This window comes from Meleagris gallopavo, chromosome 14, assembly GCF_905368555.1.
Source record: "Meleagris gallopavo chromosome 14, MGAL_WU_HG_1.1, whole genome shotgun sequence".
NCBI classification, from domain to species: Eukaryota; Metazoa; Chordata; class Aves; order Galliformes; family Phasianidae; genus Meleagris; species Meleagris gallopavo.
Genome location: NC_139417.1, coordinates 19,508,344 through 19,524,815, shown reverse-complemented (window position 1 = coordinate 19,524,815; position 16,472 = coordinate 19,508,344). Strand labels below are relative to the sequence as shown.

General features: G+C 43.9%; 1 protein-coding gene across 4 annotated transcripts in view; it reads left to right on the top strand.

The window, feature by feature from the left end:
* The window catches only part of TMCC1 (transmembrane and coiled-coil domain family 1), a 75,093-nt gene that overhangs the window by 9,485 nt on the left and 49,136 nt on the right, over positions 1 to 16,472 (top strand). For 2 of the 4 annotated variants that reach the window (XM_085235696.1, XM_085235695.1), the window contains 2 exons: positions 1,625 to 1,681; positions 4,445 to 5,153. In XM_085235696.1, the coding sequence (XP_085091822.1) occupies positions 4,611 to 5,153 (543 nt within the window). In that variant the 5' untranslated portion in view covers positions 1,625 to 1,681; positions 4,445 to 4,610. The other 2 variants (XM_085235697.1, XM_019620261.3) reach the window with 2 other exon arrangements.

Genomic DNA, 16,472 nt, shown 5'->3' with positions numbered 1-16,472 from the left:
TGCCCCATCAGCCTTTCTGGTGAAACTGTTTGCCTCGATACAGAATCTATTTAAGGATGAGCTTGGCTGAGCACTGTGGGATTTCTCAAAGTCAGCTTGGCTGTTTCTTTGTAGAAGTCATTCTACCCTGGAAGCAGCAGAAGAATCTTTTCTTTCTCCAAATAGGGGAGATGGTAAGAATCTGCTATGTAAGATCCCTGCCAGCTGTGGACTACAGCTGTGTGATGAGATCTGAACCTGGCCCGTTTATGAAATAAAATAAATATGAGAGTTCTTTAGCTAATTGTAGTTGAATATCAGTGTTAAGGTCTAGGGATGTTCAAGTATTGTACTAGTAGTAGATTTTGGAAGGCAGAATCTTTTCTGTTTTCTTCCCCGAGCTCTCTGGCTTTTCTCCCAGTTTCTGTGTAGGCTTTGTATCTGTAGCAAGCACTGCAGCTGCAAACAAGTCAGCTCTGAGTTATTTCAGCAGAGTTCATTTGCCTATAGAGAAATATCCCTTCACACACCAAAAATTGTGCCATCTTCTGGTGATTTTTATGAGGACCAGGGGTGTCAGCAGCAGCCCTGGAGGAGTTCTGCTGGGCAGCTGTGCTGTGAGGCATGTTGCTCTGGGCAATGACTGGTTGAGTAAGTAATCTCCTTTGGAAAACGTGGGTAAACCAACGTTGTGGCTCTTCTGAAATCTGGCTGCAGAAATGGAGCCATGTGTTTGCTCCCTGCTGACACTGTCTGCTCCTGTGTTCCTCCAGCCAGCATCCGTCCTGGCTGTGGACTTGTCACAGGAACGCCGAGTGTGTCAAAGTGGCCCTGGGAATGCTTTGTTCCTGCTCTGGGACGGAACAACTGAGCCAGGGTTGTGTCTGTGGGAGTGGTGTGCTTTGCCCAGCTGGGCTTTCTAAATTTCTAAATCCTTTCCTGCTCATTTGTGTTCATGCTCAGTGTGCTGATGGGACCCTTTATTATATCCATACGAGGAATTATGTTTGCCAGAACAGCCTCCAGTAGTCTGTTCTGAAGGAATGGTGCACAGGTGCTGCTGCAGTGGGTGTTGCCTGGTTTTTGCCTCCTCGCAGATCACTGTGAGGCACAGCAGTGGTTCAGCCTGGGTTACAGAGCACTTAGAACAAGGTTTCTTGTACAGCACAGTGAAAGGCACTTGTGTTTCACAGCACTCTCAGCTCTGCATCCTGTTGGCTGAACTCAAGATAAACAAGAGCAACCTTTCTGACCTGTGCCCAGAGCATCTGGGTGACTGAAAAGGAGGAGAAAATGAAATGGGTACAGATCAGCCTGATCTTGAAGGCTTTGCCCTGAAGTCTATCTTGCTTCCAGCCCTGACAGCTGGCCAGAAGTCCCTGGAGAAAATGTGCCTTCCCAAGAGCCTCTCAGTTATTCTGTAAGATCCAGTTTTAACTTCAGTCATATTGATATCCCTTCAGTTAGTTGAAACAGTTTTAAATAGCCCAGCTTCCAAACACAGTTACATTTAAATTAAAAAAAAAAAAAAATACACATATATATATATATATATAAAAATTGGAACCATGCTCACTTTATTGTTTGTGTACATCTTTCCTCCCATTTCCAAGAATTGCATCTCATATCCAATTTCTTTTTGCAGTTTTGTTCAGTGGAGGGACTGCTGTATGTCAGCCATGCTAAAGGGCAAGTGATGGAGGCAAGTATTAGTTTATATATTCGTGGTTATCTCATACTGTTTTTTACCAGTTTCGCCTTTTCAACTGCTTTGTTTCTTTCCCACTGCTGCTGTGAAATAACTGCACAAGTGAAAGACTGTATGGGCATGTTCTGGGAGGGAATCATGTTATATGATCTGCTCAGTGTGACTGTGGATATGGAACGACTAACTGTCCCTGATGTACTGTATGCTCATACAAATGAGAAGTGTGTGTTCCTGAGCTTCATCCTGAAGGCACTGCTTTTCCTCCCTCAAATATAGAACATAGAGTTGTTACGAGTCGAAAGCAACCACAAGGCTTCAATGTTATTGCAAATAGATGTGCTAATTTATTCTGCTGATTCACGGTTCTTCTCATTTATGAGTAAAGCAAATGGTTTTTCTCTGCAAAGCTAGATACTGGTACAAATAAGTAGCTCTAAGGACCTTCGTACCAGAAATGCTCTTTGAAAAGCTGTGTTCAGACTCACAACAGACTCACCATACAGAAATGTGAGCAGATGACCACAAAGCTTCTATAGGAGCTTTCTGAGTTATAAGTCAGTGTAATGTCAGCAGTCGTTCACAGAACACATGGGCATGGCAGTGACATGTTTGTGAACTAACTGGGCTGATTTGTTTCATGTGAGTTTGTAGATTGAAACAGAGCTAATTGGAGCAGTTGATGGTTTCCAGCGGCTAATGAATTCATGGAACTTCAGTTAGAAGAGGTGATACTGCATTAGATCAAGTACTGCCAGTGGTAATTTGCATAGAAAGCATGTAGCAGATAGTAAAAATGATGGGCGAGGAATATGTTGGACATCTCTGTTCTGAACTACAGCTTTTCTGTGAGACCAAACTGAAAAATGAATGCCAAGGGAGTTAGCTAAAATGGAAAAGGCAGTTATAGGTCAGCTGTCAAGGCTGTATTTCGTACGGCAAGTAATTCTGGGACTCCTGTTTTTTTAGCCATTGAGTTTTGTTCACTTAACTGTCTGCTTTTTTGTTTTGAGTTTCGTTCACTTCTGTCTGCTGGATGATGAGAAAAATCTAGTTGTGCCTTTTTTTCTCAAAACAAATTAATATGGACATGCAATTCAACTTCATGAGAATCAGTTACATTAGGAAAAAGTAGAAGCAACGGTAAGAAAGCTTAAAAATCCAACTATGATACTCATCACCTAAAGCGTTATGTATGTAACAATAAAAGATTGGTTGTTATGTCTTTTGATTCTGCCACAATTCCTCTTGAACGTGGGTAAATATTTTTACTTTTTTCTGAGGTGAGGCTTATTGCTTTGCCTTTAAACGGGTTATTGATTAAAATGATAATATATTTTAACTTGGTGCTTTTAACGTGATTTCAAAGTGCACAGCTAAAATACTGTAAGATTCCAGTGGCTTGCTTCCGTAAGTATTGAATGTCATCTCACCTCCAGCTTAACACAGTGATGTTTGGGGGGGGAAAAAAAAAAAAAAAGCAGAAGGGAGTGTGAGGCAGCTCTTGGATGCTTTTGGATGCCAGTTTAAAAAGCATCTTGGAACATCTGTTCTAACCCACTGCGTCGGGTTTCAGAAGTACAGAACTGAGAGCTCTGCAGTTGTAACCTCAGTGCACTGTTTCTGCAGCTGCTTCAAAATACAAACGGATGTTCTCAAATCCCAAGCATGTCTTGTATTTCAAATGAAATGTTTTTTAAAGCACAGGCTGCCTTCTGCCAAGATTGAGTTGACTTCTGTGATCTGGTTTCTGTATTTTTATAGAAGCCTAACCGAAGCGTTTTGCTGCAAGAAAGCAATGATCAGCTTCTGAGCATGTGATCTCATGGTGCTAATGTGAAACTCGGATATTGTGTCCTTCCTTCCTTCCTCATTCCTTGCTGTACTTCTCCAGCAGTGTGTTGTTACATAAGTTCTCAGTTGCACAGTAGTGTAACCAACTGCTTTCCGAGCTGTGCTGATGTGAGGAGGGGAGGTTGATGTCTTCTGGAGAAAACCTGTGTGTTTTCCCTGCGTAGAGGCTGAGCTACACGCCGTGGTGCTGCATTCTCTGCCCGTTCAGAAGGGTTCCTTCTTCTTTTAAAAAGGAGTTTCTGTTTTCTCTGAGAATTATGGACGAGACTATGCCCATTGAAACCATTTCACTTGCCTGTCCTTGCTTGACTTTCCTGTCTAGTTTCCAGTGCAATCAATAGATGCTGATAGTAATAAGGCATTTCTTACTGCTTGGAGACAAATGGTTAAGTGATTTGGAAATGTTCTGTCTTCTTGCATTTATCAAATACTGTGGAGTTAAGCATTCTGCAGGAAAATCAGATAGGCAGGACAGATGTTATGGTTGAAGCATGTTCCTTTGGTAAGGAACAAAATTAATTCTGCCAAAAAGTCTAACATGTTCTCTGGAAGTGTAACTTCACGTTCCGTTAGATACTGCTGTGGGCTTTGTTCTTAGTAACAAAAAAAAACTTGTTTTTCCCTCCTCCTTCCCCACTTTTGTAGACTTTTCTTTTTTTGTTTAAAAGAAAAAAGCCTTTCTTGCTTCACTTTGTGCTATGCTTCTTCCCCTAGGCAATAAATGAATTGTCTCATACAAGCTTTGGCTTCTGCACACAGCCTTAGATGCAACTAATACCAGGATTGAGGGGTGCTTGGAAAACCGATGAATTTGTTTTGTTAATGGCATGTTTTGTACATTGTTTTTTTTTTAACCCACTACTTTCTGCATGGATGTGTAATAATGGCTCTTTTGTTTAACATTAGATAAGCATGAGATCACCGTGGCACAGCTGCATGTGTAGTCACTCTTGAAGCAATTGCACACCTAATTGGCTGACAATCTTGGCATTTTTAAAACAAACACAAGCCTTTTAAAGACAGGGGACATGTTTATTTACGAATAGTCAAATTAACCTGTGGGGTGTCATCAATGGAGCCCTCTGGCAGTGAACAGTTGTGCGATGACCCTGATCCTGGAGGCAAATCCCAAGATCAAGAGACCAAAAAACAACACGAATCAGAGCAAAAATTATCCAAAATAACCCATAACGCTTTGGAGAACATTAATGTGATTGGTCAAGGCTTGAAGCACCTCTTCCAGCATCAGCGCAGGAGGTCATCAGTTTCTCCACATGATGTTCAGCAAGTTCAGGCTGATTTGGAGTCTGACATGGATTTGGAAAGCCAAAGCGCCTGTGCTGAAATTGATGGTGTCTCCACCCACCCTACAGCTCTGAACCGAGTGCTTCAGCAGATCAGAGTGCCACCCAAAATGAAGAGGGGGACGAGCCTGCACAGCAGGCGGGGCAAGACGGACCCTCCCAAAGGAAGCCCACAGATCAACAGGAGGTCTGCACAAGATATGCAATCAGGTCGTCCCAGATCGTCGTCCACTACAGATGCTCCCACAAACTTGTCCGTGATGGAGGTTGCTTCTTCTGTCTGTGTAGGTGGAGAGGAGGCCACGGCAGCAGTAAGTTACTCAGATTTACCTTTGGTATTTATCATCTCCTTGTGTGTTTTCTTAAGACTTTTGAAACTTGTTTTTAAAAGCGAGTGTCTTTCAGCAAACACTGATGCTACTGTGTTCAAAACTTTTGTGTGTGATGAAGCAGAGAGCTTAAAGGATGCAAGCATTAGCCATTTTCTCACATGGCAGGTGCTTATTTTATTTGATTGCTGAAATAAGGGCTGCTTCTGCAGCATGTTGAGTGGTCAGATGGTGCATTGCGGGCAAGCAAGGAATGGTGGAAGAGCAGCAGCCAGAGCAGTCCTTGTTAGCAGCTATTTCCTGCAACTGATACGGCTTTTTTCTTCCCTTCATATTTTATTGTGTATTTTGTAAAAGTGAGGAATTCCAGTTTGAGCAAATGGAGCAGTGGGTTGTTCAGGTTGTTGAGAGGCTCTGGGAAGGGTGGCTGCAGTAGGTAACCAAGCTGCGATGCCAGGGTGGCCAAATCTGATTTCAGTTCAGCCCTACTACTATGCTGAAATAAGCCTTTGCCAAAATGACAGTCTCTGTTCTGTGACTTGTTCTTGCAGAGTTGTGTGTATTGGTTTACTGATGATATCAGGTAGTGGTATTTGTTTTAATCTTTCTTGTTTCCCAGATCTGTTTAATTGAAGTGCTTGCAAGATCTTCAAATTGTGGCTTATCATTGTGATCTATTACTTGCATAAGTATTCCTCTTGGAAGGAGCATTGAAAGTCTACCTTTGAGATTTCTGCTCCTACAGCAATTAAAAGAAAAGGAATAGTGATGTATTTGGGAAAAGTGGATGCTCTCCGAGAACTGGTTAGCTCTGTGGCTGAACTGTATCAAAAAGAGCTCTTATACTAGTTTCAGGTTTATTTCCTTGCAGGCTCTTTTTCATTGTGATTGGACTCATGACCTTTGTTTCAGATGAACTTTTAGGAGAGCCGATAATTTGCCAAGTTTGTATCCAAATCCAGCAACTTGAGTTATGAAGCACGGCAGCCTGTTTTGGTTTGTCAGGTTAAAATCTTAGCCCATTTAGATCTGATATACTTGATTTTAAACATGCTTACTTACAAAGTACTATTGCAATAAAGTGATGTCCTCTGTGTACGTGCAGGAGGGAGGCTGTTCTGAAGTGCTCACGTTTTCCTTCAGTAGTGGCACTTGCATCTCTGTGAGATCTGCGTGCAGTGTGAGAATCCTTTGTCACGAGGCTGAGGAAGGCCTTGGAAATGAAGTTGATGCATTTCAGCATAGCCCCTCTTTATCTCATCATCCAAAGTGTATCTGCTGCTTTCAGACTTGCTACCTCACACTCTGCCCTTAACCTGAGATGACCTCTGCTCTAATTTGGGATTGCTTCCTAACACTTATCCTGAAAAACGTAGGTGGGCTTTGAGATAAAACGCTAACAAACCCTTCAGGAGTGCTAACAGCATTTGTTGATACGTCTCTGAGTTTTGATGTTTTAGTAATTTTAGTATCTGTAGGCCCATGTAGAATTGGGAAAGAAAAAAGTGAGCAAGGGGGGAAAAAAAAACTTAAAATGAGAGCAAGAATTTTTTTTTTTTAACAGAACCAACTAAAAGCCAAAACAATGGTAATACTCAGTCATGAGCTTTTCCTAAGTAAGCTAACAGCAAGGGTCTCTAGTCATACAAGATTCAGTTTACTTCAGAGATTTGACATGCTTGAACACAGAGTCAAGCTGAGACAGTACTGGTTCTGGCTTTGCACTTACTTACACGTGTACAGCTACAAGGTAAGTATCAGTCTTCGACATCTGGCTACTTAACAGCGTTCCATTTCCAATGCCGTGGGTTACCCAGTGCTCACTCTGTGTAGCATTCTGCAGTTGTGCTTCTATACGGTGTGATTTTTTTTTTTAAATAAAAGGCTATGGGATGAATCATCTAAAATGCATCATTTCCCCACCTTTGTCCTGAAATTTCCTTATAACTTTACTAAAAATAGATGTGTGCTTGAGTTGTCAATCTACGTTTAACCAGATTCAGCTATGACTGATCAAAGTTGAGTAGTATCTGGAGGAACATCTGGTTCTTGCCTAAGGATGACAATGGAAACAGATGCTCTGAAGATAGTAAAGAAAACCAAAACTGCCGTGGATTCCATACAGTGGCTTTCTGCAGTGTGGAAAATACCAAAACAAGCAAGAATTGGTGGAAATTGTTCTTACTGGCTGTAAATGACCAAGGAAACCATACTAGCAGCATGGAGCTGTGTCTGTGGTTCCTATCCCAGGTATTGGTGCCATACAGCGTCTCACATCTTAGAAAAATGCTGTTGTAAAAGCCATGCCTGTTGGAGCCTGCAAGCAGTGTAGAACTTCAGAGTTGCTTGGTTCTGTTTTCCATGGATGTCCATCATGTGTGTCCATGCAGTAGAAATTTTCAAGCCGGGAAGTTTCTGTTAAATTTGTCGGCTTATGACGTCTTTATCAATAACTAAAATCAGTGAGTTATTCAGATAGTGTCAGCTGCCTAGCCATGAAAGCATGGAAGACATTAAAAAAAAAAAAAAAAAAAAAAAAACTTGGAACCCAGTTTGTAATAGAGAATTCTATGCAGCAGCTAATTGCTAACATCTTTAGGTCTATCAGTATAAGAATATTTTCTTGTTCTTCCATTATTTTACAAACTTCATTCAGACACGCAGGGTTTTATCAGTTTTTGGTATAATCGTACCATAGAATGGCTTGGGTTGGAGGGGTCCTTAGAGGTCATCTTGTACTCCAGGTGGGGCCCCCCCACGGTCAGGGAGGACTAGAAGAAAGTGCAGATAAATGACTGGAAAGGCTTTGTGATAGGCAAAATACAGGTGAGAGAGGCGAAGTGCAGAAACGGCTGTGGGACTTGAAGCGTGGAGCGGCCTGCAGGGTCGGTGGTGCCGAAGGGGAGGTGTGCCGGTGTCAGCCCTTCACATCCCCGACTGCAGTTCAGCTGCAGAGCTCAGGGCTCTGCTGAAGGAAGTCAGGTATCTGCTCAGCAGGGGGCTGAAATCAGGAAGGCGTCGTTCAGCCAATTGTTAGACCAGTCTTACAAGAGGCATCGGTGTGCTTGGATCTGAGAAGCTAATGTAGCATTCAGTTAATAACTTTGTCTTCAGTGACTCGTATTGCAAAACCAGTTACCACACAGTTCAAATGATGCAGTTGATGAAGGGTGTTTAGCAACTTGTATTGCAAAAGCAGTTACCACAGTTCACATGGAGTTGGTAAAGGGCTAGGTGACGTCTGGAACTGTTGCAGTGAACTTAAATGGAGCACAGGTCACGTTAAGCATGAACTCGGCCCTTAACCACTGTCTTTAAGTTATGAGAGGTGACGTTTTAACACATTGTTATATCAGGGAAACAGGCTGAAAGTATTTCATCCACTGAACTTGCATTGTTTCACAAATCTTATGAAATAGGAATAATTTCTTTAAAATACTTGTTAAATAACACTCTGGACCGGTGTGTTCTGCTCCTGCCCATGTATGCTCTCGCCAATTGTGTCTGCAGCAAATCTGTCCTTGATCTCATTTCATATTAACTTTCTCATGGCTATGCCAAGTTATCATCTTTGTGATCTCAAGCTCTCAAAAAAATCTTTAAAAAATAAAGCACCACCAAGTTCGCTTTCTTGATGTTGGTGTTTCTCCAATGGCAGTGAAGAAATGTGGATGTCAGCAGGCTGACGTTCTTCGCTTTGAAATTCTTTAAAATTTCAGAAATCCAAGTGCAATCTGAAAAATACTGAGTTGCAGCATCCATCTGATGTGAACATATCTGTTCTGTAGGGACTGTACAGCTCACAAGGACGAAGAAGCAACGTGTTCAGTGAAAATGCTGTGATTTAGTAGTGACTGAAACGTGTAATGTGAGAATTGCAGTCAAGCAATGTTGTTCTCTTTTTTTTCTGCCGAATGTCTTCTGTCCTCAGCTGAACTGCCAGCCCCCAGCGCCTGCTGTGCTCTGAGGTCGGTGGCTGCCACTTGTTGTGGAGCTCTTCTGCCCCCATCGGGTGCACGATGGCAATCTTACAGGCTGCTCTGAGCACTCATCCCTGCACCGTGCTCAGTGCTGCTCCTTGAGCAGAAATTCCTGCTCTGCTTTACCTTCTCTTTTTTCTTCCCAATGTTAAATCCTGCCATCTAGGAGAACTAGTGGGCATTTTATTCTCTTGAAGTAGTTTCATTGTTGCAGCATTGCAGATTGCATTTTGGAATAAGGGGCAATGCATTCTTTCGCTACAGTATTCTGTAGCTACTAAGTAATGCTGCGTAGTGTCTGTGGTTATTAAGCCTAGAATTTGCCCGTGACTGCAAAAGATGTTACATGTAAAGACAGAAAGTCAGTGGACATGGCTTACTGAGAAACTAGCTTTCAATATATTTCAATATATTTTGTTAGGTGCATGAAAAAGCTTTTGTAGGCTGCTCATTTGTGTGGCAGGAGCCTTACCTGTTGCAAATGTATTTGTGATAGAGATAGATGGAGAGCTGCCCAAGTGCTTCTGCCTGGAGTTTACTACTGAAGCTAAAGAGCTGTTAAACACATCCTATTTCTATACTATTTCCGTATCTTCCATATTTGCAGAGTCAGGCCCAACGCTTCTCGCTTTGTCCTTCTCTCTGAAGTTATGCTGCACCGTGGTTTAAATATTTGCTCTCCTCTGCCTACAGAAATGGTGTTCTGAGCACAGTGTTTGTGATTCATGTTGTGCAGTTGGGCCTACCGTTATACTTAATTTTAAACACTAGTTGCTGTACTTGCAATAATTTGGAGAAAGGAAAAAAAAAAAAAGCCAACTTACCTTCATCAATATGGCTGTGCTAATGACGTAAGTGGCAGAAGTGAAAAATGAGTTGTTTTTTTTTTTTTTTTAATGCGATGTCCATTTGTGCTTAGAAACTGAGACCATGCTGTCATGGGGCAGTTGTTAAAAGATGAGACTCCTCAGGCCTGAAGCAGGTGGCAGAACCTGCGTTCCTGGACCTGCCTTTCAGGGTCCCCTTCTAGGGAAGAAGTTTTCTCATACCTGCCCCATATGTGTAAGTTCTGCATCAAAGTTCTTAGCAGGGGGGGAAAAAAAAAAAACACACAACCTTATCAGACATGGCAATATTTTCTACTGTCAGCCCTGTTCCCCTAATCGCTGCCTTTTGCAGTTGATGATTCTATCACCACGTTCCTACCTCACCTCCACGTTTTCCCCCCAGACTCCTTGCTACGACTGTATGAGCTGGTCTTTGTTCTTAGACTGGAAACCATTTTATAATTTGTGTATCTACAGTTTAAGTGCTGTGTGTCACTCCAGATCCTGAGTACCAAAGACATCTTGTTAGGCCTCATTCTTCCTTTCTCAAACCGTCTCTTTCTCCGGCATGTGTTCTGTGCGGCAGGTCAGCTTTCATCCATCTCCTGATGATCTACACCTGCTCTTCCTTTTTTGTGCTTATAACCTCATCGTGGCCCCCACACTAAATACGCTGCCAGGAAGTTTAGGAGGTTAATATCTTCAAAATATTGTTTCCTTAACCCAGGAATGGTTTTTGTTTGTTTGCTTTGTCTTATTTCTCTCCCCACGCTTTGTATGTGGATACAGCAAAGTTTTGGAGAGAAGAATCTTTATTTCTTGTTTGTTTTGCTAATCCCCTGAGAACAGTCAGGACTTGCATTGATGTTGTGAGCAGTAACTCATGTCTTTTATGATTCTCCAGAATAGTGAGTACTGGGGGGCCCAATCCTGTGTGATGCTGAGGTCCTCTGTTCCAAGTGGGAGTTAAGGACACAGTGCTTTTGCATAAGGGAAAGTAAATTCTAAATAATCCATTGCATGCAAGGTATTTTTAGTTCACAGTATTGTTCTCTTCTCTGCTCTCTTCAGTTTCTGTTGAAGTAGAAGGGCAAAGTGCTATCCCAAAACCACAAATCAGATTTGACCTAACACCTTTACATATGTTTGCATGTGTAATAATCCTACTGTGTGTTATCAGGGTCTGTTTTTTGTTGTTTTTTTTTTTTAAAAAGACTCATGGCATGGAAAATAATGCAATAATTAAAGTTTTGTGGAGATTTTCATTTGATGTTATATTTCTAATAGTGTACATCTAAATATTTTTGCACAAAGCCTTGTTTGTTTGTGTTTTGTTTTGTTTTGTAAAAGCAGCCCACTGAGCTGTGAAATCAGGACTTCGATGGCTTAGAAATGGTGGTGTGAGACTGCCTGGGTTTCACTGAGCTTGTGGATTAAGGAGTTACAGGACATGAACAAACAACAGTATTAAAGTTGCAGAGCTACAGAAGTAGCAGCTGTACTTTGGTGAGAGGTTGCTCTCTGTGTTGGAACCTTACCAGTGTCAGTTCCCGAAGGTGGGCCGCAGGGAGCCGGGCTTTTCTGCAGCGCCCAGCAGCAGGTGTGGATGGCAGCGGGCAGAAATGGCAGCGTGGGCAGTGGAGCGCTGGGTCAGGTCACCCAGATTGAAGGCTCTCCCTCCTTGGAGGTCTCCAGCCTGGATGTGGAGCTGGGCACGGCTCTGGTGGAGGGCCCTGCCCACCTCTGCCAGTCTGTGATTCTGTGATGCACAGTTGAGACTGTCACATATTGAGATCACTCAGCTTTTGGATGAATTTTAACAGTCAGAGGGAATGCTGAAGATACCGGGGGGTCATCAATGGCTCTGTGTCCAGGTGGAGGCCGGTAACGGGCGACGTCCACCAGGGCTCTGCCTTGGGACCGGTGCTCTGTGACATCTTTATCAGTGACAGCGATGGTGGAATCGAGTGAACCTTCAGCAAGTTTGCTGATGACACCAAGCTGAGTGGTGCGGTTGACACGGTTGATGGAAGGGATGCCATTCACAGGGACCTCGAGAGGCTGGAAAGGTGGGCCTGGATGAACCTGATGAGGTTCAACACAGCAAAGTGTGGAGTTTTGCACTTGGCCTGGAGGAATCCCAGGCATCCACATAGACTGGAAGGAGCGGTTGTGAGAGCAGCCCTGCAGAGAAGAACCTGAGGGTCTTGATAGATGAAAAGCTGAACGTGAGCCAGCAGTGTGCTCCTGCAGCTCGGAAAGCAAATGGTATCCTGGGCTCCATCAAAAGAGGGATGGCCAGCAGGGACAGGGAGGTGATTGTCGCCCTCTACTCTGCTCTTGTGAGGCCCCATCTGGAGTGCTGTGTCCAGGGCTGGAGCACACAGTACAAAAAAGACAGGGAGCTGTTGGAGAGGGTCCAGAGGAGGGCACAAAGATGAGCAGGGGGCTGCAGCACCTCCCCTACAAAGACGGGCTGAGAGAGCTAGGCTTGTTCAGCCTGGAGAAGAGAAGCTGTGGGGTGACCTCATTGCAGCCTTCAGTACCTAAAGGGAGCCTACAGACAGGAGGGGAGTCAGCTCTTGGAAAGGGGAGATAACAGCAGGACAAGGGGAAAGGGCTTTAAGTTGGGGGAGGGAAGATTTAGGTTGGATGTCAGGGGGAAGTTGTTTGCTGGGAGAGCGGTGAGGTGCTGGAACAGCTGCCCAGAGAGGCTGTGGATGCCCCATCCATCCCTGGAGGTGTTCAGGGCCAGTTTGGATGGGGCCCTGGGCAGCCTGAGCTGCTATGAAATATGGAGGTTGGTGGCCCTGCCTGTGGTGGGGGGTTGGAGATTGATGATCATTGAGGTCCCTTCCAACCCGAGCCGTTCTGTGATTCTGTAATACGAAATCAAGAAACCTAAAAAACAGAGCATCTCAAAGTTTGTCCGTGCCTGTGCCAGCACTTCAGTTCGTGTTCTTGCACTGAGATCCCCCTGAGAGCAGCTTTCGGAGGCACTGTGTGCGCTTCAGCTCTGCTGCGTTCTCACCGTTTTCATTTTCAGTGATCAGCTTTCATAAATATTTTAATTTAATATATTTTAATTTAATTAATAAAAAATCTTTAGATATTGGCTGCCAACTTAAATTATATTCTGTTACTGTCTGTTTAAAAACAAAGACTGCATGTGCTTCAATTGTGTAACAATTGCTGGCCTGTACTTCGTGGCCGCCTCAGTGTTTTCCTGTGGCAGTACTGACATCGTGAGCATCACATAAAGGCTGCTAACAGTAACCTGCTTTTCTTAGGTACTTTCTAATGACCCTTTCCAAACAGGCACTCTGGTGACATATTAATGGCTCCTGGGACAGCCGCCTGTAACGATGCAGCAGCTTTGTGTACCGTTAACACCGTGTGGAAGCATTACCTGGGCTGTCTGTGAAAGATTGCCTGAGCTGTCACACATCTCACAAAACAATAAGCAGTACTCTCTGCAGCACACGGTAATGTTTGCTCTCCCATTCAGTGCCTGTAGATGGTAAATGTTTTTGGAATTTTACCATAATAGATTCTAAATAAAACATTTTGTAGTTCTACCCCTGAAGCACCACTTTTACATTAAAAATAATTTTTGCCATATAAACAGATGAAGTCAGTCAGGAGTCCTTCTGCAAATAATATATTGATATTGCAGTACATGCAGCCGAATTATGTTATAACAGCACGGATCGTGCAGAGCTGGTGTGGTTTGTAATGAGGAGGACCTTTTCTTCACTGCAATTAGGAGCGTATGCATACTTGGCAGTGATGTTCCACAGAAATTTGGGTGGGTTGGTGTGTGAGGGGCATCAGGCTCATTTCAGTCTCGGGAAATCATTCTCGAAGGTAATGCTGCAAATAGCTAGAGCTACAGATCTGAACTTCCAGAAGATGCGATTCAGTAGCTGTGCGCAGTGTGCCGCAGTGACCGCTGCTCTCCTGCTCCAGCAGAAGGGCCACAACGCAGTGCTGGTGCTCTGTGCAGGGATAGGGTTGCATTGTTTGCATCTTGCAACAAGATAAGATAATAGCAGATTGTGTAGTGGTGTAATTGCAGAGTGATAGGTCAAGAGTAAGCTGAGGGTTGTTTTACAGGCACAGAAATTGATCTTCAGTTGCTTAATTGCTTCGAATGACGCTGTCGTGCCAGGCACTGCCTGTCCCTGCCTGGTGCCTGTCACCTTTGTGAAGCACTGGAGTGACCTTGTGCTCAAAGTCTTCTTTATGGACAAAGTGGAAGGACACTAAAATACAGGAGAGCCAAGAAATTAATCTTAGTATAATTGACATCTGAAGAGTCAAATTGTCATTAGACCAGATTTGTTCCAGAAAATAAAAATGAGTAATGCCAGTAAAGATGTTACATGCACACTTAGTAGTCTCTGACCCTTTTCCTCAGCCTGTGCTGATCAGTGCTGTGCAGCTGGGAGCATCTCGTGCGCATTCATCAACACTGAACATGTATGGGGACCAAGCAGTGGCTGTGAGCACAGTGAGGGGCGGGTGCTGCATTTCAGCAGTGCCAGTAGTCGTGAGCGTGGCATGCAATCTCTTGTTCATCAGAGCTCAAATGCATAACTAATGATGGTGACTATGTTGGAAAATAGCATTTTGTATCTGGGCATGTGCTCTATTCAACAGCACTGTTGTGCTCTTTGTAGTTGCTGTAGTTTCTGTGGAAATAAATAGGAGGTGTTACTTCTGGAGTACCCCAATTTCTGTCAGCACTGAGGGGACAGATGCCCTCACCAGAGCGGAACAACATCCAATGAGGCAGGCAAGGAAGTCTGAATTAGCAGTGTTTGTAGTTTGTGAGTGAAGCAAAGATATTTTAATTGAAGAAGCTGCATCCATTGACCTGGAATGCCACAGCAGTGAGAAAAGTGAAGCAGGTTCCTATTTTCTGCTCAATTGTTAACTTTTTCTGTACTCTCAGTTATTTCTGTGTTGATATTTGAGATTTTTTAAATGGGGATGACATCTTTATGTCAGGATTTTTTAGTGATCTTCATGTGGTAAGCGTTAACAGGAAGCAGTGCTACAGATGATTTGGTATAGATGCAGATAAAGTAATTACCCATTGCCTCTGTACCTTTTTCTGTATGCAGGGCAAGTCCTGCAGTCTCAGTCGATAGAGGGAGCTCTGACTTTTCAGAACATCTGTATGCAAACAGTTCACTTCATCCATCCTGAAAATAAATTGGTTTGTGTATTGAATCGGCTTTCAGAAATATGGGATGCTGTCCTCTCAGTGATTGAGAGAGAGAATCATCCTCACACAGCACTGAAACTATTTTCTGTGAAATGTAAATAATACAAAAGAAGCTTAAATTTAAAAATGTGTAAATTTAAGCACCTTTCTTGAATCTAGTTTTGTTTTTCTGAAGCAACCTATGCACTGTTGCGTGCAGAAAACCATAGACTGACAGCAACAAATTTAGCTTCGTGCAAACCAAAGGGCTGGGCTGTAGGCATCAGTTCTTCAGGCCCTATCTTTTAAATGGGTGTGTTTACATTTATGCAGGCAGATGCTGCCTGGTTATTTGTCTGGCCATGGAATTAAGAGATTTTGTCCCCGTGGAAAGCAGTGCATGGGACTGGCTGTAGTCCTTAGGCACCACACCTCGCTGTTGTGGGTTGGGGGGCAGCAGATTGGGGAGCGGTGGCTGAAGGTCTGCAACTGGGGGTGGTGTGTGGGTTTAGAAGGTGCCACGAGGGGCTCTGAGCTGCATGGAGCTCGCCGGGAGCTGCTGTCCTTCACAAGGAGCAGTGTTGTGTCTGTTAGATGGTGGGGATGGCAGTGGACTTATCTAACCCCTAGAAATTGTAATTGGAGACTATTCAAGGAAACAGATCTGGCAGTGCACGTAGAGGTGCGGGGGATGCGAGGCATTGGGCTCAGCCCCATACCTGCAGCAGGACCTGCCATGGCAGTGCTCACTGTGTGCGTGTGAGCATTTGACCACTTCATTGCGTGGGACTCCCTTTTTGTAGTCTGAAATCCTTCTGCTGCTTCTGTAATCTTTTGTTTCTCACATTACTAAAGGATAAGATCATCTCGACCTCTCCTTGTACTGTCACTTGTTTCCTGCAGACAGCCCAAAGTATTTGCGCTGCTGACCTGCCCACATCCTTGTCTTTTCCATTTTCCATAGCTGAATGCCACCTGCAGCACCTGTGACAAGAAGTGAGCACTGAGCCTACAGCTGAGGCATTGCACTGCACTCCTGCACCACGTAGATCAATGCATGTAGGCACAATGTGAAAGGAAGGTGTTTAATTAGCTCACAGTGGTTCCTCTTTTAATCCCGTTGTCCATGCAACACGTTGGTCACTTGCTGTGAGCTCTTAAATCTTGCCTACAAGGCAGCAGGTTCCTGCGAGCCACGGGGCACTGAGGCTCAGTGGAGCAGCCCAGAGCGGAGCCGCTGCTCAGCTCTGCTGTGAGGTCACTGCGAGGGCTGTGGGACGGA